Source organism: Equus przewalskii, chromosome X, assembly GCF_037783145.1.
Source record: "Equus przewalskii isolate Varuska chromosome X, EquPr2, whole genome shotgun sequence".
Lineage (NCBI taxonomy): Eukaryota > Metazoa > Chordata > Mammalia > Perissodactyla > Equidae > Equus > Equus przewalskii.
In genome coordinates this window covers 59,246,300-59,272,061 of record NC_091863.1, presented here as the reverse complement: position 1 = coordinate 59,272,061, position 25,762 = coordinate 59,246,300, and the positions used below count along the sequence as shown (strand labels likewise).

Here is a 25,762-nt window from a genome sequence, read left to right as displayed (position 1 = left end):
AGTGGAGTTTGGATCTGAATGGCCTGTGTTATTTATACTCCATCACACTGTCTCCTAGTATTAATCTTGATTTGTGTATCATTTGCAGTTTTATGTAAGTGCAGCAATTTATTACAAATTTGTGACTTGTTTTAAAATTTTTTACATGCAATAATGGTACTGTAATTATGGTTTTAAAAAGAGACATTCTGAAACATTTACAGATAAAATTACATGCTTTCTTGGGTTTGCTTCAAAATCATTTTTGGCATCTGAGGAGTTGGAGAATGGGCGGGAGGCTGTCAGTGAAACAGAACTGGCCAAAAGTTGTTGATTTTTGAAGCTGAATACTAGGTAACAGGGTTCATTTTACTATTCTGTCTACTTTTGTTTTTGTTTGAAAATTTCTATAGTGAATATTAAATATAGGCATCCCTTGGAGATATTGCGGGTTTGGTTCTAGACCACTGCAATAAAGCAAGTATTGCAATAAATTGAGTTATGTGAATTTTTTGGTTTCCCAGTGCATATAAAAGTCGTTTACACTATATGCTAGTCTGTTAAGTGTGTAACAACAGCATTATGTCTAAAAAAACACACTGTACATACCTTCATTAAAGTATACTTTATTGTAAGCTAGCTCTGATGGCCTGGTGGTTAAAGTTAGGCACGCTCCTCTTCAGTGGCCCAGCTTTGGCTCCTGGTCGTGGACCACACCACTTGTCTGTCAGTAGCTATGCTGTGGCGGTGGTTCACATAGAAGAACTAGAAGGACTTACAACTAGAACATACAGCTATGTACTGGGGCTTTGGGGAGGAACAAAAAGAGAGAGAGAGAGGAAGACTGGCAACAGATGTTAGCTCAGGGCAAATCTTTCCCAGCAAAAAAAAAAAAAAAGCCTCTAATGCAATCTTTTAAAAAATACTGCTAAAAATGCTAACCATCATCTGAGTCTTCAGTGAGTCTTAATCTTTTTGCTGGTGAAGGGTCTTGTAAAAAACACAACATTTACGAAGCGCAATAAAATGAAGTGTGCCTGTAATCCATTCATTCCCCATTATAGTTCTAAATAAGAAAAAAAAATACTGGCTAAAATCTTATTCCTTAAACAACATAATTTCTATAATTTTAAAATCATGAATTTTTATTGATTTTCATGGAACTATAAAGCTGTTTATACAAGGATTTATTTTATGAAAGTAGTATTGTATGGACTCTGGAGCCCCAACCCTCTGGGTATAAATCTTAGCGTTGTGATACTTAATAGTTGTATGACCTTGTATAAATTATTTAACATCTCTGTCCCGCAGTTTTTTTTCGTTTGTAAAATGGGAATACTTGTTACCTGCCTTGTACAGTTCTTGCGTATACTATGTAATGGATAGACATTGGGATAAGATAGCAAAACATATATGCACACACATGTGTTTATGGGTATTTATGTCTATTTAAGTTTTCTTTTAAATAAGGAGCTTAAGATAATTTTTCCCTTTGGCAATTAGAAGGTATGTTCTTGTCATGCTTTTGAGCCTGTGGTTCTAAAACCAGTGTTCTAAAAGTTTTTCCCTTTCATAGCATGTATTTACAATGTTTTTCAGTGGGAGTCTTTTGGCATCCTGGGTGGGACAGTCCTTGTTTGGGATTTCTTTTACATTGTGGAACATTTATATTTATCTTCCCCTCCACCTACATTGAATACCAGTCCTGACTAGTTGTTGTGACAACCATAAGTGCCCTTGCACGTTTTCAAATGTTGTCTAGAAGAATAGAACCATCCCTGTTTGGGAACCATGTGTCTATTCAAATTTTAACAGTAGTGCCATAGATGAGTTTAGAACACTACTTTTCTCAAAGCTCTACCTCTTATGTATGTTGAGATACTCAGGGTGAGAACCGATGAGCTAAATTACTGACATTACCCCAGTGATTCATGGTCTTTTGGAGGTTTTTGATTTTGGAAAACATGTAATCCTGTGATCTGGCCTGGTCTTGTTGAACCAAAATATCGGATGTGTGGTGTGGAAGTAGATATGTCTACACTTTGGAAAATTTCTCTTAGTAAGACTAATACTCCACCTTTACTTGGGAGATTTCTATGAGTTTATCTGTTATTCTCTTTCTTGTAGGTGATAGAAATTGAAGATGCTTCACCCACGAAGTGTCCAATAACCACTAAGTTGGTTTTAGATGAAGATGAAGAGACCAAAGAACCTTTGGTGCAGGTTCATAGAAATATGGTTATCAAATTGAAACCCCATCAAGTAGATGGTAAGAAGCTGTTAGATGATTAAAGCCCTTTTAGTTAAATTTTATCAATATTTGGTGTCTTTTGTGTGCCTCATATTCTGCTAAGCACTGGAGGTACATTAGTAAGCAAAACAAACATGATCCCTGCCCTTATTTCATGCATAAGCAAATGAGGAAGAACAAAATTAAATGATTGCACAGGAAATGAGTGTTAGTAAAGGGGAAGTAAGTGTCACTTACAAATGGGTGTATAGCAAGTGGATTTCACCGGGTCTGGAATGGTTGGCTAAGGGGAGCTGTTGGGTAGGGAGAGGTATAGTTAGCTAAAAGTCTTCTTTAGGAGATGTTATTTCAAGATTTTCAGGTATGTTTGTTAATAATGTTTCTACCTTGGTATTAGAAAGATACCAAATTATCCCTATCCTCTGCTTTGTTAAAGTGGAAACAGTAAGTCAGTTTTGAGTGTGTACGCGAATGAATTCATAAGGGAAGTTCTACAGTTCCTACTCCTTGGGTAGTGAGCCCTGTTTCTGTTCAGTCTTTACTGTTGAATAAAGAGAGAAAGGATAAATTATCTCTGGATTTTTTTCTGATTGACTCTAAATCTGAAAGTCTATTTGATAGGAGTCTGTTCTCTCTTTGGATAAAGATTCTGTTTTAGATTGTTCATATATCTCTTTGGACCACCCCAGGGAATGGAGAAGATCTGCTCTGATAGCTTAGATAAGATGAATGAAGGAAAGTCACCCTGTCATGTGCTTGTGTTCACTGTCTTTTTTCTAGTAACCTTAGTGGAGGAAAAAAAATCTCATTTACTTTTAAGAAATTCTTTCTCTTTGTGTTTTTAAAAATTCTATTTCTTAGAAGTTTTGGCTATGTTTTCTGTGTGTTTATGAAGGAAGGTTTTTAACTCGGGCCTTTAAATTGAACTTAACGAAGCTGTCGTTTTTAGGTGTTCAGTTTATGTGGGATTGCTGCTGTGAGTCTGTAAAAAAAACAAAGAAATCTCCAGGTTCAGGATGCATTCTCGCCCACTGCATGGGCCTTGGTAAGACTTTACAGGTAAGAACATGACGGTATTCTCTTCTTGTGCATTCATTAATTCAAGAATATATATTGGGTTCTATTATGTCCCAGGCACAGTTGTGTAGGGGCTGGAGATAAAGCAGTGAACAAGAATAACAAGATCTCTTCCTCAAGAAGCTTATATTCTGGTGGGGGAGAGAGATTTTAATCAAATAAAACAAGAAATATGTACTTTCAGATAATAAGTGTTAAGGGAGAACTGAGAGGGAAAGCATCTTTTAGGAGGTGATGTTTGAGCACAGATCTTAATGAGGTGAAAGAATGGGGTTACAGGCATAGACAGTAAAAACAGCAAAGATTCTGAGGTGGAAATGTACTTTCTTTATATCTTTTTTCCAGTCTGTGATCCTAATAGTAATGAGAACGTAAAATATTTTTCATTATTAAAATACTGCATTTCTGAATGGCAGGAGTTTTAGCAGAGATGTGAAATTAGTGATTATATGTGTAATTTTAAACCATGAAATAATTATTTTAGATTCAGCAGGTCAGAACACTATAAAACGGAAAAGTACTCTGTAACACGATTCTCTTTCAAATGGGCAGTAGTGTCTTCTGAAAGATTGTAGGGATATTCTGTGAAGACCAGGGATTTAGTAGCTGTTTTGGTGTGGTTACTTCTTATATTCGTATTATTATTATTGGTAATAGATTCCTGGAGCTTTAGAGTTGGAAGGACCTTATCCATCATCTAGTCGAACTCCCCCTGTTTATGTATTATATCTTTTTCCTTGTACTTTGCTTGGTTTGGAAATTGTGACCTTTGCTTGGTTGCTTTATTAAGGCAAAAAATTCCCAACTATTAGATTGTAAAATTTTTTTTTTTTTAAAGATTTTATTTTTTCCTTTTTCTCCCCAAAGCCCCCCGGTACATAGTTGTGTATTCTTCATTGTGGGTTCCTCTAGTTGTGGCATGTGGGACGCTGCCTCAGCGTGGTCTGACGAGCAGTGCCATGTCCGCGCCCAGGATTCGAACTGACGAAACACTGGGCCGCCTGCAGCGGAGCGCGCGAACTTAACCACTTGGCCACGGGGCCAGCCCTAGATTGTAAAATTGCTCGATCTATTAACTTTTTTTGCAGATATTTAAATGAAGATGGCAACTTAATTTGTTTTCTTGTAGGTGGTAAGTTTTCTTCATACGGTTCTTTTGTGTGACAAATTGGATTTCAGCACAGCTTTAGTGGTTTGTCCTCTTAATACTGCTTTGAATTGGATGAATGAATTTGAGAAGTGGCAAGAGGGATTAAAAGATGATGAGAAGCTTGAGGTATCATATTTCAAATGTTTTCTATTTTTAAAATAACTGCATGAAGTTCATATAGTAAAAGACAAAGATTTTTAATTATCAGTGATGCATATTTTAATGGAAAGATTTAGTATTCTTACATTCCTAATAGCTGCCTTTAAAAATCTTTATTTTCCCACAAAGGTCTCTGAATTAGCCACTGTGAAACGTCCTCAGGAGAGAAGCTACATGCTGCAGAGGTGGCAAGAAGATGGTGGTGTTATGATCATAGGCTATGAGATGTACAGAAATCTTGCTCAAGGAAGGAATGTGAAGAGTAGGAAACTTAAAGAAATATTTAACAAAGCTTTGGTTGATCCAGGTAAGATATTAGTAGGCACACAGATAAAGAAGCAAGTTAAATATGCTTAGGTTTTATTTAATAAATACTATTGAGCAACTACTAAGTAGCTGGTTTTTGTTTCATTTATCCCTCAGATTTTTGCCTTTTTTTAAATTTATTTTTAAGAAGAAATCTTTTTAAAGATTTTATTTTTCCTTTTTCTCCCCAAAGTCACCCAGTACATAGTTGTATATTTTAGTTGTGGGTCCTTCTGGTTGTGGCATGTGGGACGCTACCTCAGCATGGCCTGGCGAGCAGTGCCATGTCCACACGCAGGATCCAAACCGGTGAAACCCTGGGTCACCGAAGCAGAGGGCGCGAACTTAACTACTCGGCCATGGGGCTGGCCCCAAGCCTTCTTTTTTTTCCTTAGTAATTCATTCATTCATTCATAATTTCATTAAGATAAAATCACCCTTAATGTTACCACCTGTTCACAATTCACTTACTGAGTCTGGAAGTGTTTGAGGTTTGCAGGCAAGACCTTGTAAACAATTAAAAATGCATTAGGTGCCTGTGTCACAATTGCAGATTCTACCAGTTGTCTGAATATTAGATGATAACAAGAGCTCTCGCCATACTCTGAAAAAGTTTCTTTCCCATCTTTATGTCTAGAAGAATTGCTGCATGGTTTTTTTTTTTCTGTCCTTTAAAGGGTCGTCACTCTCGAAGGTTAATATTTGCAATACTGTTGATCCTTATGACAGTAATCCTCACGATGTGAGATCCAAATATTTGATTCTTGTTTGCCACTTGGAAAAACAGCAAGTTGTACTATCTGCAAAACTAGTTGGTTTTAATTATTTGTATTTATAATTGTTTTACTTTTCATATTGTCATATCTAATTACTTTAAGAGACTATTGAGGCTTTAGATGTTTGTTGAGAAAGTAATTTACACTGCCAAAATAACAATATTCTTTAGAATTCCTAGCTTTGCCTCTTTTTATTTAATTTTTTAATTTCTTCCCAGCTTTGAGATATAGTTGACAAAGTTATAAGATACTTAAAGTGTACAATGTGATGATTTGCTATACATATACTTTATGAAAGGATTCTCCCATTTGAGTTACATATTCATCACATCTTTAACTTTTTTTTGGTATGCATGAGAACATTTAAGTTCTGCTGTTTTAGCAAATTTCAATTATACAATACAGTGTTATCTGCTGTAGTCACCATTTTTTTTGTTGTTGTTTAATTGAGGAAGATTGGCCCTGAGCAAACATCTGCTGCCAATCTTTCTCTTTTTTTTCTCCCTCCCAAAAGCCCTGGTACATAGTTGTATATCCTAGTTGTAAGTCATTCTAGTTCTTCTATGTGGGATGCCAGCATAGCATGGCTTGATGAGTAGTGTATAGGTCTGTGCCCAGGATGCAAACTGACGAACCCCAGGCTGCCGATTGGAGCATACAAACTTAACCACTCGACCGTGGGGCTGGTCCCCAATGTAGTCACCATGTTATACATTAGATCCTTAGACCTTATTCATCTTATAACTGAAAGTTTGTACCCCTTTGACTCTTTTTTTAGATAATGATATAATTGATATGTACCAAAATAACTTTGCCATTGTAAATCTAAGGCCTAATAGTAAGTTTATCTTTTTCCTATGATTAAAATAGTTGTTTACAAGTTCTGTGGTTGTTTTATTGGTGGTGAACTATAAGCTAGTGAATAGTATTGCAGCATGTTTTTCACAAGGTTTCCTTGGAACTGTTTAAACAGCGGTTTCAGATGCTTAATGTGGTGATTTGTTCATGTGGAAATAAATTAAAAAAGAAATTAAAGCTCCTAACATGAAGAGTAACATTTGTTATTTCCTGTAAATCATTTAGTGACATTTAAAAAAACGTTTATATCTTCGAAAAGTTTTTTGTTACAGAAAAGTTGAAATGATAGTAAAGAAAGCTCCTATATAAAGCCTGCACCTAGATCTCCCACTGTTAACTTACCTTGCCGTGGTAGATTTGTCAAAACTAAGAAGTTGATACGTTGTTGGCATATTATTAGGTAAACTCGAAACTATGTTTGAATTTCACCAGTTTTTCTATTAATGTCTGGATTGTATTCAATTGTTGTGTCTCTGCAGTCTTCTCTGGTCTGTGTCAGTTTCTCAGTCTTTCATTTTCATTATCTTGTCAGATAATTTTCATTATCTTGTCAGTCTTGAGGAATACTGATTAAGTAACCTGTAGAATGTTCACTAGACTGTGTTTGTTGTTTTTCTTGTGATTGGACTTGGGTTATAGATTTTTGAAAGAATATATCACAGGTGAAGTATCCTTCTCATCATATCATATCAGGGCTATATTAGATCTACATGACATCACTGCTAATGTTAACTTTCATCACTTGGTTAAAGTAGTGCTTGTCAGGTTTCTCTACTATAGAGTTACTGTTTTCACCTGTCTCTGTTCTGTGGAAGCCAGTCACTAAGTCTAGCCCACTCAAGTGGTGGAAGGGCAGAAATTAAGCTCCATCTCTACAAGAGATGGGTGGTATCTACACATAAAATTGGAATTTTTCTTTAAGAAAGATTTGTCCCTTCTTACCTATTTATTTTAATCAGTCATTGATTTATATCAGTGTAAGACTAATCATCTATTATTAGTTTCTATGTTAGATTATAAACTAACATTATGTTATTATTTTCTTGTTCAAATTGTTCTAATTTGGCCATTGGGAGCCCACATTGGTTCCTGTATCCATTTGATATTTCATCCTTTTTTTTGAGCACTTCATTACTGTCTGGTACTATAAGATGCTCTAGGCTCATGTCCTGCCTCAGAATCAACCATTTCAACGAGGAGCCATGGTTCCTTTTGTTGAAAAACGATGTTTACAAACCAACATCTGAGAACTGGGTGTATTTGTTGCTACTGGAGTATCATTGCTTCCAGGTCCTCTCAGCAGACAGAACTAGATGATACGTGTACAAATCCAGTTATACACACAAATCTATCCATCTGTGTGTGTGTGTGTATAAAGATATACTTGATTTCATAATGATGTTTTCGACTCTAATCCACTATAATTTTAGCCTTCTTTTTTTGTTAATCTGTTACTTGCCTTTCCAAAAGTGAGGATCTTGGCTCCAACCATCTATCATCCTTTTACTTATTTGTTCAAACTCATTATACACGTAAAGTAGTCACAGAATTGTCAACCTGTACCCCTGTGAGAAACAAATTTACCAACTAGTATACACTGTTTGTATATGATTGCTTTTGTCTATAGCTTTATAATTTCCAGTGAAAACATCATTTCCTAAAGTTACTTAGGTCAGTTCCTTTATTTTATTGTTTGCATACATTAAGTTTATTCTTTGTAATGTAGAGTTTATGGGTTTTGACAAATGAAGAGTCACGTATTTTTAACCTCATTACTATAATTGGTTTTTCTTTTGTTTATTTCATAAAGCAATTTACTTACTTTAAGTCATTCTAAGTGTGCATTCATTGTGGTAACTTGAGTGTTAATCTATAATTTCCCACATTTTAATCTAATGACTAGTTTATTGGGGGAAAATACACATAACATAAAATTCATTTATCCATTTTGAAGCATACAATTCCATAACGTTTAGTATATTCACAATATTGTATAACCATCGCAATGATTCCATTGAATCCCACCACATTTCTGCCACCTTAAAAACAAACCCTGTACCCATTTGCAGTCACTCCCAAATGCAGCCTCCTTCCATCCCCTGGAAACCACCAATCTACTTTCTGTCTCAGTGGATTTGCCTATTCTGGACATTTCATAAAAATATTTCTGGACATTTTGTAAAAATGAAATCATAGAATATCTGGCATCTACAACCTAGCATAATGTTTTCAAGGTTTATCCACGTTGCAGTGTGGATCAGTACTTTATCCCTGTATGTTCCAGTACACACACACACACTTCAAGCTACTGTTTGATTTAAATAGTAAGATAGAACTATGTAGTTATATAAATAGTGACAAATTTCCGTAGTATATTAAACCATTTCAGCTGGGCTTGGATCTTTTGAGCAGGAGAACTTCTCTCCAAGCTTCTCTCTAAATCCCTTTTCTTCTACTCTCCAAGGCTTCATGGCTGCATTCTCCCTGTACTTTCTCTAAAGTGGTTTGTAAGTATAGCTATTTTCAAACTGTACCACCTCATTTATATATTATTGGAATGAAGTTTTCTAGAAAGTATGTTTCTAAGATAATAAAACTTTATTCCTTTTAAACATTAAAGATTTTAAAACTTTTTTATGTTAGAAAATGTTATATATGTTCCTAAGTAAACAGAATATGAGTAACATTAGCTTTTTTGTTGACTCAGGGTTGTTGATGGATATATTTACTTTTGTTCTTTCTTCCTCCTTCTCTTCCTCAGATGTCCTTACTAAGGATAGGGATCCCTCTCCTTGCATTGTCATGCTAATAGTTCTTTTAAGTTAAATTATAAAAGCAATATATGTTCTTCAGCAAAATAGAAGAAAAAGGTATATGTTGAAAAGTAAAAGTTCCCTGACTGTTTCATATATATCCTTCCAGAAATTTTTTGTGCTTCTGCAAGGATGTATTTCATTATTTTTTTATTGGGATATAATTGACATATAATATTACGTTAGTTTCAGGGGTACAACATAGTGATTCGATATACGTATAGGTTGCAAAATGATCACTGCAATAAGTCTAGTTAACGTTCACCACCACACACAGTTGCTGTTTTTCTTTTTTTTTTCTTTTTTTCAAGCATGTATTTTATGTTGCAACATTTGGAGGTTCCCAAGGCCACCCTCAGGTTCAATAATTCACTAGGACTCAGAGAACTCAGAACAGCTGTTATACTTATGGCTATAGTTTGTTACAGTGAAAGGATACAAATTAAAATCAGCAACAGGAAAAGGCACATAGAGCAGGGCCCAGGAGAGTTCCAAGCTCAATGTGTTAGTGGAATCGTCCAAATAGCACTTACTTCTTCCAGCAATGATGTGTGACAGAACTCAGGGAGTATTGCCAACCAGCCACGCTCGTCCAAGCCTTGCTGTCTAGAGTTTGGGCTTGGTCACGTAGACATGGTTGACCACTCACATGAGTGATCCTAGTCTCTAGCTCTTCCAAAGATTGAGAAGATGCCACATGGCCCAAAGTTACGTTGCGCCCTCCCCTTCCCAGCGCCCCTCCCCCCATCACATTGTTGGCATAGAGTATCTGGTGTGTCCCACGATTTCCAGGTAAACAAAGACGCTCTTATCAGGCAGGACATTAGTAGGGTTTAGAGATTACTTCCCAGGAGCAAGAGACAAAGGCTAAAACTTTCTTTGAGCAGGGTTAATCCCTGTACTTCACTGCGTGTATGTATACATAGATGAAATTGCCTTGTTTGAGGTGGTGGTTCAAATACAAATGGGATCATAATACAGATTCTGTAACTTGGTTTTTTTAATGTCATAATATGTTTGGCATATCTTTCAAGGTTAATACCTAGAGATCTACATTATTAATTTTCGTTCGGCAACATTCTGTGATACCATAGTTTTATTAACCCCCTTTGACAAGTTTTTAGGTTGTTTCCAATTTTCCATCCTGACGAACAATGCTTCAGAGAATGTGTGTCTTTGAGTACTTGTGAAAGTATATCTTTAGAATAAATTCCCAGAAATTGAAATATGCGTCAAAGGGTGCACACGTTTTACTCAATATCTGTTTCAATAGATATTGTAAAATTGTCTTCAGAATGTCTGATACTAATGTAGACTCCCACAAAGAGTTTATGAGAGCACCTGTTTCACAACACCCTCATGAATACTGAATATTAGGTCATGGAAATCATTTAAATCACTTGTGTAAAAGGCAATTTTTGAATTTAGAAAACTTTTTAGGATTCAAAATAAGCAATGTGTAGTGTTTTAATACAAAACTAGATACAGATTATAGTTTTTAGGAAGCATATTAGTAATTTAAAAATATGTGTCTTACTATTTGTGTAGCCCCATCTGAATACTAAGTAGCAATTGTATTATTGGATCAATTCTACTGAAGCCATTACTTTTGGAATCATGTAGAAGGTGAATTTTCTCTAATGCCTAACAGATGGGGGGCAATTTAACAACTGCTATTGTTGAAATCAGTATTTAAGTAATATGTGTGTGTGTTAACCAGCGAGCAAAGTGTGTATGTGGGATACTTTAGCAAACAATACATATATTATTTTAATAAGTGTGTGTATTTCTTTTGAAAGAGTTATTCTCAGTTGTGAGATCTTTTATAGCTTGGATAGTCCCCCCACCCCCCATACCCATGTAACAATCAATTTAGCTGTCCTTTATCAGTTAAAATTTTCCCCAGCAATGAGTATTAGTTATTTGGAATAAGTTAAATGGGAAATACTGTACGGCCCATTGTGATTTATATATTATTTCTTAAAATCTAATTTTGAAATTTGTCTTTTCTCGTGTACATATAAATTGCTCTTTATCTTAGCTGATAGTTTTAACTTGATACACTAGTGTTGAAATATAACTTTAGATACTGTTTTTTATTTATAAAAGATATGTATTTTTTTCAAATACCCCACGTCTGTTGGGGAGATCTTTTCACCCTTGTGATTATTTTTATTCTTGCCTATTTTTCTTCTCTGATTCAGAGAACGTTAAGTACTGTACATAGTAGTACTTCAATACTCTGCTGTTAGAATATAATTAATAGTAGTCAGTGCCACATTAACCAAATAACAGCAGCAGATAAAATGACTGTTCTTATAAGGATGTTGTTTTATCTTCCCACAAGAGCAGCACTGTAAAAGGATTAACTTTATTTACTTAAATGGATTACATTTTCAGTTTTATTATATATTAATTAAATGTTTTTCTGTACATTTTTACAGGCCCTGACTTTGTTGTTTGTGATGAAGGCCATATTCTAAAAAATGAAGCATCTGCTGTTTCAAAAGCTATGAATTCTATCCGATCAAGGAGGAGGATTATTTTAACAGGAACACCACTTCAGAATAACCTAATTGAGTGTGAGTTGATATCTGCAATATGCTGTAGAGTATTGGCATTGCCTCAGATACTTTTTACCACTTTGCCGTTTGTTTTTCTTCTATTTACTCTAATATAGTCTCTGACCATGACCTACATAGGTTCGTCTTAGTCTACTGTGAAAGAATACTATTCATTTCAGGTGGAATGCTTTATAATTATGAATGGTAAACCACAGTCAAGAGGTGTGCCATTGTGAGTGTTCAAATATAAATACAGAATTTGAAATACATAAAAATATCAAAAGTCTTAATGATTGCTTTAAAAGTAGAGATGCCCTTGTGACTATTTAGGCTATTTAGGAGATATTGTAACAAAATATATCCAGTTTGGGGGGTGGTACTGATAGGAATGTTTTAGGAAAGTGGAAATAGACAAGGAGAGCTGTATTGAATCCATGTCAGGATGGAGTTTGCTGAGGTTGATGACAGATGATGTGAACCCAGGGAAGTGACTTGTGAATTTCCCTCATTTTCATATGTGTGTGGTGATGCTAAAGAGGGAGCATGAATTATTCAGCAAATAACAAATTGAAATTTTCTATCATAATCCACTGTAATAGCTTTTTGTTATTTTTTGTTTGTTTGTTTTTGCTGAGGAAGATTAGCTCTGAGCTAACATCTGTGCCAGTCTTCCTCTACTTTATACATGGGTTGCCGCCACAGCATGGCTGACGAGTGGTGTAGGTCCACACCCGGGATTCGAACCCATGAACCCGGGCCGAAGCAGAGCACACCGGACTTAAGCACTACACTATGGGACCGGCCCCTCTTTTTGTTATTTTTATGTTGTTTCTATTCCTTTTGTGTATTTATAGTAACTTAGCTGTTTTCTGTTTTATTATTTGTAATACTGGTTGTTTCAGTTTAGCCTGTATTTTATCTTTATTTTTATCTGTTCCAGTTTCCCCCTTTTCTGTTACCCCATTTATAGAAATACTATTTCACTTTGTGGTTTTATGTAGTATAGGGCAACTGATAATTAAGGACTTCTGGAACTAAATCAGTTAATATAAAATTTGATATAGTGGCTTATTACTTGATTTTATTTTGATTCGGTATCTATGTTTTTTCCACAAGATACCGTTGCTGACCATAAGATCATGATTAGAATTATAGAACACTTGTTTTATACTTCATATCTATTATGAAGAATAGTGAGTTAGAAGAAAAGGTTCTTAAGTGTTTTTTTAAACATTCAGGTCTAGAATTTAGGGATGGTTTTTATTCGAATTTCTCATCTAGTTTAGATAACCCAGTTATAGATCAGACTTAGAATCAATGTTTGGTCTACACTCAATTTGGTGTTCTTTCTTTGTAGCTTAATTCTCATGCCTCCATGGCGTTTTTGTTTGTTTGTTTTTCTGAGGAAGATTTGCCCTGAGCTAACATCTGTGCCAGTCTTCCTCTATTTTTTAGTATGTGGGCCACCAGCAGAGCCTGGCCACTAACAGGGTGATGTAGATCAACTCCCGGGAACTGAACCCAGGCCACCAAAGCGGAGCATGCTGAACTTAACCGCTAGGCCACCAGGGCTGGCCCTCCATGGTGTTTTTGACATGTGCATTTTATCAGAGAATTTTTCTGAGTCCTTTTAGCCATTATTGTTGTTAACGAACTGATGTCTTCTCTCTTAGATCATTGCATGGTTAACTTTATCAAGGAAAATTTGCTTGGATCCATTAAGGAGTTCAGGAATCGATTTATAAATCCAATCCAAAATGGTCAGTGTGCAGATTCTACCATGGTAGATGTCAGAGTGATGAAAAAACGTGCTCACATTCTCTATGAAATGTTAGCTGGATGTGTTCAGGTACAAATACATTCCATAATAAAACAATATTGTTACTTTGTTATGTTGCTATCCAAAATTCTGAATTTAAACTTTGAGTATTTTGTGTTTTCTTGCCCCTTTCTCCAGTATATAGTTTTACAGTTAAATCTCCTTGCATTGTCTTCAAAAGTTTATACAACATTGAACTTTTTTTTAAAAAGTTCCATTGAGAAGTTTAGAACGTAATTAATTCACTTGCCAATTATATGTCTTTATATTTTAATATGTTAATGTTTAGATTCTTCATTCTTAATATAGGGAGTATGTAAAAGGAACACAGCTATTGTGATTAAGAAATTTCTAAGCTCACCCTAATTCTCTAGTATTTTAAACCTCACTTACTTGAAATGGTTGTAGGAAAGGCAATTATGAATTATGAGAGGAGCCTTTTTAATGTAATCCTGAAGAAACAATTTTATTACTTTTAAGTACATACAATAACCTGCATGGTGTAATAGTGTTGTTTACATACGGATCTTCAGTAGACCTATATTAATAAGTAGATAAGTATGTAGAGACTGAGCTAGCAGTTAATAAATCTCAAAATCCACACTGTTTTTCTTCAGACACTAGATACTAATGGTAGCCACAAAGATGTTGTAACAAATGAGATAGACTATCCTTCTGGCTGGATATACTTCCATCATGTAAGGCAAAGGCATCCTGTTTGTTCAGGTTGGCCACAGGTACTAGCAAATACTGTGTTTCAGTATTGCTGCTACTACCTAGGCAGTGTTTTTCTGATTTAGGTAGTCATTTGTATCAAGCACATTATTAGTGTTCTGTCTTTCCTATTTCTGTAATTAAATAGTTTCAAGAGTGCTTGTACATGGCTTGCTGTCTCAATTGGCAAACATTCCCCCTAGAGTTATGTGTTATCCTGTGGCATATTGGCACATCTTACCCAAATGACAGCCTAGACTGCGTCACTTTGATTCATCAGTTTTACTGTATGATAATCTTTTTGCTAGCACTACCTGCTACATCCCCTCCTTACCTTTTATTCTTTTCTTTTTTCTGTATAAAGGAGAACATTTTAAAAACTAAATTGTTCACTTGGTAATATGACTCCTTCAGTTTAAAACCTGCCTGGTGTGTTGCAATATCTTTTTACTAGTGCATCATATTGTGTAGTCATATGAAATATATTAACTACTATCATATGCATATCATTGTGTGATTAAAGAGGGTAAATATGTTTAAGAAAATGTTTTCTTATATGTTTGGTACCTATTTATTTATGTGTATCTTTTAGTTGCAAACAGTGATAATTCTTAGAGCAGTTAATTCCTGTCACGTATATAGGTTAACTAATTTTCCTTTTCTTTCTTGTTAATTACAGAGGAAAGATTATACAGCATTAACAAAGTTCTTGCCTCCAAAACATGAATATGTGTTAGCTGTGAGAATGACTCCTATTCAGTGCAAGCTCTATCAGTACTACTTAGATCACTTAACAGGTAACAAATACACTTAGTTTGTTTTTATCTTCTCTCTAAAAACATTCTTTTTCTAAAGAATGCTATCTTGGTAATTTTACCATGTCAGTTGTTCTTTTTCAATTTTGCATTTGAATAAAATGGGTGTGCTTATTTTGTAAAAGTACAAAACATTTTTAATTAAAAAAACTAATATTGTCAAAATAAAATTAAGGAACAAATTGGTGAAAAAAGATACACAGCACATTTGAACAATGCCCTTAATTTCTAAAGAGCTTTTCTTTCAAAGAAATTATGAATGTGAATAAATCCATAAAGGAAGATATATAAAATTCCAATGTATTATTTAAAAACTTTGAACCACATTAGTAATAAAAGGCATGTAAATCAAATCCATGAAATCATTTCTCAGTTATCAAATTGACAAAAGTTGAAGTAAAAAAAAAAAGGCAAAATACCAGGCAGGGCATATATTATGCTCCCAATGTTACAATAAAAATACACACAAATGCCTAAAATACACCAAAGTGTTAACAGAGATTGTTTTCTGGGTGGTTTCATTATGAGGAACTTCTAGTTTATTTCCTACTCTTTTCTATGTGCTTTTAAAAAGTACAATGAATTAGGTATTGTTTTATCATCAATCAAGTCGTGTATGTGTCAGTCTGTGTGTCTGTTGCTGTGTGCCTGAGCTTGTCACTGTTCACAGAGCAAACCCTCATTTCTGTTTGGTTTGGAGTGAAATTTCTTATTTGTTGGTCACTTTATTCTGGTACTTTTCCTTAAGTGATGTGCCAGATTTATTTAGGGGTTACAGGTTAGAAGGTGCCCTTCAGCCATTGTGGATACATAATTTATCAAAAAGTAATGGAGGGTAGAAGTGTGTACACACATATTAAAATGATAGTTCATATCATATCAGTAGTTAAAGTGATGCTCTTGGTAACCACAGTGCATTTTAGAGAATATTTATTGTATCATCCTGTATTGAATGACAAAAATTGCGCACAAAGTTAAGTAACCAAATAGACTCATCCCAATGAGAGAGTCACAGTGTAGTTTAAGAAAGAGAGTCATGTCCAGATCTATCTTTCATTAATCTCTGAGTATTAAAGGGTACTAAATTTGGTCATTTAATATTTTTTCCATTTTAAGTTTTGCTTTATCTTAGGGAAAGTGCTGGCAACAGTGCTTTCACATATTAGAGAATCAGTTGTCTTTAATAACCAATAGCAAAATAATAGCTCTTGTATAGATGTTAAAATGTACTCTTTTAAGAACAATTCAATATTTAAGAGTTAAGGGAGCCTCATTCTTTGTGACTTTAATTGATAGGAGAGGTATCTAAAGTATTAATTGCCAAAGCTGCTAAACTCTGAAAGGTATGATTGTTAAATTGTCATCTGGTGCCATGAATCTTTCGGTCATGAAAAGGTCTGGGGTTCTGCCTCTACTAAATGTAGTGTTTTATTTTCCTTAAAGTAGAATGTCCCAAGTTAATAGCTCCTTTGAGAAAACTTCCATAAAAGGCCAAGTGGGTTATGTTAAAGGCTACTCTATCTTGATTCTCATTACAAATTACCACAGTATTTCTCCTGAAATGTCACCCACCTATCTCACTTGCATTTAAAATATTTGGTATTTTATCTATTACATATTCCAAAAATTCTTTTGCTTCTATATTTGACTCTTTTTTAGACTCTTCTTAGTTTTAAGAAGTTCAATTATATTTTGCTTTTAATACCAGCAACTGTTGGATGATAAATTTTAGCAGTGATAATTTATAATATATTTAATATTTGCAGAATTAAAGTCATAAGAGACTGACTTCTAATGAATTTTAAGGAAATTGAAATCCTCTTAATTTTCCTTTGTTCCCTTTTTTCAGTATAATTGTGCAGTCTTCCTTTTACCATCAGGTATCAGAAGTTTGTATTTCCACATACACCTCTGCCTTCAGTAAACAGTTTAGGTTTTATAAGTGTGCATACTTAATTTTCTTATTTTTGAATGAATGACTTCTCCAACTCTTGACTGGCTTCTTGTGCGAGAAAGCTGAGTCACTTCTCCTTTCTTGAGGGCTCCATGGTTTGTTTGGGTTTTCTTATGTATCCTTTTTTGGTGAAGAAGATTGGCTGTGAGCTAAAATCTATTGCCAATCTTCCTCTTTGTTTTCCCCTCCCCAAAGCCCCAGTACATCGTTGTATATCCTAGTTGTAAGTCATTCTAGTTCTTCTATGTGGGATGCCACCAGAGCATGATTTGATGAGTGGTGTGTAGGTCTGTGCCTAGGATCCGAACTGCTGGACCCTTGGCCACCAAAGTGGAGTGCACAAGCTTAACCACTTGCCCACAGGGCTGGCTTCCTAATTTTTTAATAAGTAAATGTTAGCCTGATTTTAAGCTTAAAGTGGCATTAAAATCCATACACTGTCTTAAGGCCTGCAAAAATGGAGCACGTGAAAACACAACCGACAGAATGGGAGAAAATATTTGCAAATCATATATCTGATAAGGAACTGATATCCAGAATATAAAGAACTCCTACAACTCAACAACAAAAAACTCAAGCAACCCAATTCAAAAATGGGGAAAGGACTTCAACAGATATTTCTTCAAAGAAGAAATACAGATGGCCAATAAGCATGTGAAAAGATGCTGTATGTGTTCACTAGTTATTAGTGAAGTGCAAATCAAAATCATGACATACCAACTCACACCCAATAGGATGGCTTTTATCAAAAATAAAATAAGAAAAAGAAAAGGAAAAATAACAAGTGTTGGTGAGGATATGGAGAAATTAGAACCCTGCTGCATTGCTGGTGGGGAGTGTAAAATTTTGCAGCTGCTGTGGAAAAAGCAGTGTGGCAGTTCCTCGAAGAGTTAAACAGAATTACAGGATGATCCAGCATTTCCACTTCTAGATATATACCCAAATAATTGAAAGCAGGAACTCAAGCAGATACTTGCATACCCATGTTTATATAGCAACATTATTGATAATAGCCAAAAAGGTGGAAGCATCCCCAGTGTCCATTGATGGATGAATAAACAAATGTGATATATATATGTATATATACACACACAATGGAATAGTATTCAGTCTTAAAAAAGAAAGGAAATTCTGACACCTGTGACAACATGAGTGAATTCTACAGACATCATGCTAAGTGAAATAAGCCAGACACCAAAGGACAAGTACTGTATGATTCCACTTAGAGGTAGACTAGTCAGATTCATAGAGGTGGAAGGTAGAATGGTTACCAGGGGCTAGGAGAGTGAGGAATGCAGAGTTATTTTTAATGGGTACAGAGTTTCTGTTTAGGATGAAGAAAAAGTTTTAGAAACCGAGAGTTGTGATGGTTGCACAACATTGTGATTATACTTAACAGCAGTGAATTGTACTCTCATAAATGGAGAACCGTAATATGCTTTTGTCTCTAAAAATGCACAGGTCCAAGTGCCACCCTTTAGAGACTGATTCAGTGGATCTGGGGTAGAGCTCAGGCATCTGCATTTTTATATGCCCTCCAGGTGATTTTGATGTATCCTCAGCTTGAGAACCACTGCTCTAAATGATGCTCAACATCCTTGGCCATCAGAGAAATGTAAAAACCACAATGAGATACTACTTCATTACTCACTAGGATGGCTATAATCCAAAAAATAGAAAATAAGTAGTGGTGAGGATATGGAAGAATTGGAAGCTCATGTGTTGCTGGTTTGGAATGTCAAATGGTGTAACTGATGTGGAACACAGTTTGACAGTTGCTTGAAAGGTTAAGTATAGCATATGACCCAGAAATTACACTTCTAGGTGTATACCCAATGGAAATGAAAACATGTCCACACAAAGATTAGTACACAAGGGGGCTGGCCCCGTGGCCGAGTGGCTAAGTTCGTGCACTCTGCTTCAGTGGCCCAGGGTTTTGCCAGTTTGAATCCTGGGTGTGAACATGGCACCACTCATCAAGCCATGCTGAGGCGGCATGCCACATGCTGCAACTAGAAGGACCCACAACTAAAAATACACAACTGTGTACCCGGGGGCTTTGGGAGAAAAAGGAAAAATAAAATCTTAAAACAAAGATTAGTACACTAATGTTCATAGCAGCATTATTCATAATAGTCAAGATCTAGAAACACCCCATATGTCCATCAACTGGTGAATGGATAAACAAATGTATATGCATATAACAGAACATTATTCAGCAATGAAAGGGAAAGAATTGCTGGTACATGCTACAACACATGGATCAACCTTGGAAACACATGCTAAGTAGAAGTCAGTCACGAATGACCACACATTGTATGATTCCATTTATAGGAAAGGTCCAGAGTAGACATATCCACAGGGACAAAGTAAGATTAGTGGTTTCCTAGGGCTGTGAGAGGAATAAGGAGATTGGGAGATGATGGCATAGGGGTACAGAGTTTCCTTTTAGGGTGATGAAAATGTTTTAAAAACTGGATTTTGGTGATGGTTGCACAACTCTGTGAATATACTAAAAGTCATTGAATTGTATACTCGAAATGGTAAATTGTGTGATATGAGAACTGCATCTCAATAAAACTTTTTAAAAAACTCAATGGCTTAGTTTTTTATCTATGGAAGTTTTATTCAGTTATTTTCCAGCTGATTGTTCGTTCTTATGATTTCCTGTGTCTCGCATGTATTTTCAAGATTGTCTTTAACGTTTCTTTAAACAAAGTAAACAGTTATAGTCTACATCTGATCATTCCAATTTCTGAAATCCTTATAGGTCTCTTTCATCTCTCACTCTCTTGTTTCTTTTGGTTTTCAGGAATACTGCCATGTTTCCCTGTGTATTTAAGTACCTTTGACCACAAGTTCATAATATCCCTTGGAGTATTATATGTGGGAATTCTTTGAGGCCTAGCCAAAAGACTGGTTACTCCAGAAAGGATTTGCAGTTGTTTCTGAGGGGTCTGAGGATAATATTAGTCTGAGATCCCTATATGTTATACTCTGTGCTCAAGACTTTTAAAACTCTTAAGTTAGTATGAATTTGGGCTAATGATGGATTGTTTGATGATATGAACTGGGAGCTCTGTGGTACTTAAAATATTATTCTTTTGTTTCTTCTGCTTTCTGCCTCAATAAAATAACTATACCCAAGAGAATGTTAACCAGTTTTAAAGGTCTTTGCATGATAGTTCAAGGATGGTAGTTATGTGAGATTCCTCTTGTGTGGCCAATTAGAAGGTGGTATGACAACAAGGTTTAGATTTAGACTTGAACAGATGTAACAGCATGTGTTTAGACATCAGACCTAAGCCATTTGCTTAAAGTCAGCTTTATAGGGCCAACGTTGGTGTAGTGTAGTGCAGCAGTGAGATATCTAATACCAATGAGATTCTCTATTTTCACTTCTTGTTCATTATGTGTAGAATTCTCTGGCACCTCTTGGTAGGAGTGTTATTACTTGGGTTTTCAGGCTTTCCTAAATTTTTGTTATGCTCAAAAGTGTTCTTGATTCCTAGCAGTTAACTCTTAATGAGCATTAGAGCATAGAAAATCAGATTTCTGAGATAGTACAAATTATTTCATCAGCAAAGATTTGTGATAAACTGTGTATGTAAGTCCTAGAAGATGTTTCTAAATTCTTAGTGACCTATCACCCCCAAGGCTCTCTAGATCAACCCTTTTTAATCGTTTACATGGAAGATTCTTTGAAAGAATTTTTAGGACTTGGGGAAACTGTGTATAAAATTTATTATATTTGTAGCCCATGGTACATTACTGTGATGCTCCCCCCCAATTCCCTGCTTATCATAGCCTCATTAATCATTAGAATACTGTAGTAAGACTGGTTGTTTTTTAATAGCATAATTGTAATTTGTAAAGGGTCAAAAGAGGATTTGAACATAAAAGGCTTTAATCTTGTAGTTTTGGAAAGTTTGCTTCAGTGCCACTGTCTTCATCCCTAAACAGCCTCGAAGGGCACTAGGGCAGTGTGGTAGGCTGAGTAATGGCCACCTGGAAATGTCAGGTCCTAGTTCCTGGAACCTATAAGTGTTACGTTATAAGAAAAAGGGATTCTTGCAGAGGTGATTAAATGAAGGATCTTGAGATGAGGAGATTGTCTTGGATTGGCCAGGTGGGTCCTAATGCTAATTGCAGGTGTTTTTGTAGGATAGAGGCAGAGGGAGATTTGATACACAGAGAAGAGGAGGCAGTGTGACCATAGAGTCAGAGATTGGAGTGATGTAGTCACAAATCAGGTAGTGCCAGCAGCCACCAGAGCCTGGAAGAGGCAAGGAACAAATTCTCTACTGGAGCTTCCACGGGGAACGCAGCCCACTGGACACTTTGATTTTGGCTCAGTGGGACTGATTTCTGATCTTCCGAGCTATGATGGGGAGTACCTTTCTGTTGTCTTAAGATTTCAGGTTTGTGTTGATTTGTTATGGCTGCCCTAGGAAACTAATTCAGGCAGTTAGTTTTCCCCCAAACACTTTTCTTTTGACTTGTACCCCGGTTTGCAATACAACAATTATCCAAGAAGCTTCTTAGAAAGTTTAGATTTCTGTGCCTCATCACAGATCTAGGGAATCAAAATTTCTAGGAATGGGATCCAGGGATCTGTATCTTTAACAAACTGCCCAGGTGATTCTGATGTACACCATGTTTGATAAACATTTCACTAGGATGCTGTATTGGTTTCTTATTACTGCTGTAAAAAGTTACCACAAATTTTATGGCTTATGACTACACAAATTTATTCTCTTTTATAGTTCTTGGAGTTTGAGGTCCGATGTTAGTTTCACTAGGCTAAAGTCAGCAGGACTTCTGGATGTGTTCTTTCTGGATGCTCGAGGGAGAAAAAATGTTTCCTTGCTTTTTTCACCTTCTGGTGGCTGCCTGTATTCTCCATCTTCAAAATGCATCACTCCAATCTCTGATTATGTCATCACATCATCTTCTCTAATTCTCACTTGTGGGTCCCTCTTATAGAGACCACTGTGGTTGCAATGGATGCATCTGGATGATCTAGGATGGTCTTCTTCCTTTTAGGGTCCTTATCTTGATTGCATCTGCAAAGTCCCTTTTGCCATATAGAATAACGTTAATGGGTGCCTGGGATTAGAATGTGGATATATTTGTGGGGACCCTTATTTAGTTTCCCACAGACCTCGTGATAACATCTCATGTAGAAACCATAGATATAAATGAGGTTCAATAACAGATTGTCATGCGTAATTCATTATGTATTCACTTGCCTTTTTTGGTACTTGTTTTTCCAAATAAAGCCACTTGGAGTCAAAACGTTTTTTTAAAAAAAGATAGAGTGATTCAATAATAATTGTCAATGCTCTTTTGAGTGGAGAACATTTTTCTGTGGATGTTTATTTGGCCAAATTATTAGCATATCCTTTTTAATGTGGTTCCCATCTCAACAAAGAATATCAACTCTAATACAAGTCAGTAGTGTAGGTAGGGGAAACTTCAGTTTTTCCTTTTTAAAATTTTCTTCCTTTTTCTGCCTTAGCCAGTTAGGCCTAAAAGTCTTATGAAAATTTTCTATAATAGAAGATGTTTATGTTATGTACAAAAGTGGTTCCCCCTGACAAAACAAAAATTAACTTTATAGTCAGTCTTTCTTGGAGAATGAAATTAATTTAAAAACTCATAAGGTTTTCAGTAATGGATAGAACAGCTAGGCAGAAGATCAACAAGGAAGTAGAAGACTTGAAAGGAACAGACATCTGTAGAACACTCCATCCAACAGCAGCAGAATACACATTCCTCTCAAGTGCACATTGAAACATTCTCCAAGATAGACCATATTTTAGACTATAAAACAAGCTTCAATTAATATAAAGTGATACAATCATACAAAATATTTTCTTTAACCACACTGGAATGAAATTACAAACCAGTAACTGAAGGAATGTTAGAAAATTCACAAATAAGTGTAAATAACACACTCCTAAATAACCAAAGGCTTGAAGAAGAAATCACAAGGGAAATTAGAAAATATTTAGAGATGAATGAAAACAAAAACACAAGGTACTAAAATATGGGATGCAGGTAAAGCAATGCTTAGAGGGAAATTTATAGCTGTAAATGCCTATTTCAGAAAGATCTGAAATTTATAATCTAACTTTCCACCTTAAGAACTAAAATAAGAGCAAACTAAACCCAAAGCACATAGAAGGAAGGAAATAATAAAGACTAGAGCAGAAATAAATATAAAGGAGAAAAGAAAAACAGTAGAGAAAATCATTGAAACCAAAAAGTTGGATCTTTGAAAAGATCAACGTGTAATTGATAACTCTTTTGCTGTACTTACAAAGTAGTAGAGAGAGGAGACACAAATAACTAAAATCAGGAATGAAGGAGCATCACTACTGACCTTAAGAGAAATTAAAGAATTATAAGAGAATGCTATGAACACTTGTATATCAAGAAATTAGATACCTCATTTTTACAGCAATGATTGCTGTCATACACAGTGAAAATACCTCTAATCAGGCAAAATAATCAGTACCTGATTTTTATTAGTGTTTTATATCATTACTAAATTTTCTCTTGTCACTCATGGAGGCAAGATTACTAATTATCAGTGAATTTGCATCTTTTAAAACTGTAAACAGAAAAATATGTTATTGCTTAAATGATTTTTTAAAAAAGATCAGCTTTGTTCTTTTGCATTTTAATTTTGTCATATTAGTGAAATGTGCATTCATTTCATTCTCATAGAAAAAATAGAATGTTGAAATTACTCTGGACAGAAGAAATCTAATTAATTTTCAACATGAAAACCACAATTTTAGAAGCACTTGTTTTTGTGTAAGAATAGTTGGAAAGAGTTGCTAAAGGACTCTATATAGAGAGAGGCTTTATCTCAAACAGGAGTTTGTAATCTAGGGTCCTTGGATAGAATTTAGGGAGGTATATGAACCTGAATAAGAAAAAATTACATGTTAATTTTCACTAATCTCTAACAAAAATGTAGCATTTTTTTCAATTATGAGTGTAGGCAACAAACTGTAGTAGTAGTAGTGACAACTGTGACTTTGTTACTGTTAGAAATCAGAAATATTTCTACATATTATTGTTGTTAACTAATTTCTCAGAATTATTTACCTTTATCAATACTTCAAAATTTCGAATTGTTAGACTTGCTGCTATATTTATTTAATGCATTCATAAAGTACATATATTACTATGTCACAAATTTTTTTAATATTCTGAAAATTTCTATATAATGAGTTTCTTTTGTAATCCTATTTATTTTATGTATTTCAAAACATTCTAAGGAAGAGGATCTGTAAGCTTCTCTACACTGCCAAAGGAGTCCATGGCACAGATAAAGTTAAAAGTCTAATTTAGAAACACCTTGGTTGAAATAGAGAATTCTCATATCTTAACGTTAACTATTTTTTCTTTTGATCAGGTGTGGGTAATAGCAGTGAAGGCGGAAGAGGAAAGGCCGGTGCAAAACTTTTCCAAGATTTCCAGATGTTAAGTAGAATTTGGACTCATCCTTGGTGTTTGCAGCTGGACTACATTAGCAAAGAAAATAAGGTAAATCAAGTTACTTAAAATTGATTAAAAGATATATGTTGGAAGCAGAATAACTTTAGGAAAAAGGTTGATCTATTATAGACTTACTATATATTTGAATTTTCTTTTGCTTTGTGGTACAATAATTCAACCTATTTTATTTCTAGCTAATTTCTATGTTTGAATGCATTATGATTATGGAAAGAGTATTAAATGTTAATCATAACATTTTGCATAACCATAGTAAAATGATCAACACTAAGAAATTAACATCGGGTCAACACTGTTAACTAAACAACAGACTTTAATTGGATTTCATCAGTTTTTGTACTTCTGTCCTTTTTCTTTTCCATGATTCAATCCAAGACTTCACATTGCATTTAATAGTCATATCTATCATGTCCCCATTTTTTCTAATCTATGCTAGTTCCTCAGTTTTTCCATATCTCATGACAATTAACTTATCCTTACATAGAATAAGCAAACATCATTTAATTTGTAATATGTTGAAATAAACTATTAAAACATTCATCATTTTTTTTCTCTAGGGATATTTTGATGAAGACAGTATGGATGAATTTATAGCTTCAGATTCCGATGAAACCTCCATGAGTTTAAGCTCCGATGATTATACAAAGTAAATTAAATACTTTTTGTGCCCTGTGTTGACACATTTAAAATCCCTACTTGCTGCTTGTCCTCTGATAATTGGCATTTGTATCTTTACTATGCTTTGCTAATATTTTGAATTTGTTCTTTTTTTAGAAAGAAGAAAACAAAGGGGAAAAGGGGGAAAAAAGACAGTAGCTCAAGTGGAAGTGGCAGTGACAATGATGTTGAAGTGATTAAAGTCTGGAATTCAAGATCTCGAGGAGGTGGTGAAGGAAATGTGGATGAAACAGGAAACAATCCCTCAGTTTCTTTGAAGTTGGAAGAAAGTGAGTCTAATGAATGTTGCCTTTATCATGAAACATTGATTTAGAAA

The 25,762-nt window shown here is 35.0% G+C and overlaps 1 protein-coding gene across 1 annotated transcript in view; it reads left to right on the top strand.

Moving 5' to 3' along the window:
- Positions 1-25,762, top strand: part of ATRX (ATRX chromatin remodeler) — a 229,513-nt gene that overhangs the window by 125,132 nt on the left and 78,619 nt on the right. The window contains exons 16-25 of the mRNA XM_070605788.1: positions 2,107-2,248; positions 3,180-3,289; positions 4,437-4,583; positions 4,746-4,923; positions 11,814-11,951; positions 13,607-13,782; positions 15,146-15,263; positions 24,668-24,798; positions 25,326-25,414; positions 25,543-25,715. Of these exons, the coding sequence (XP_070461889.1) occupies positions 2,107-2,248; positions 3,180-3,289; positions 4,437-4,583; positions 4,746-4,923; positions 11,814-11,951; positions 13,607-13,782; positions 15,146-15,263; positions 24,668-24,798; positions 25,326-25,414; positions 25,543-25,715 (1,402 nt within the window). The remainder of the gene's footprint in view (positions 1-2,106; positions 2,249-3,179; positions 3,290-4,436; positions 4,584-4,745; positions 4,924-11,813; positions 11,952-13,606; positions 13,783-15,145; positions 15,264-24,667; positions 24,799-25,325; positions 25,415-25,542; positions 25,716-25,762) is intronic.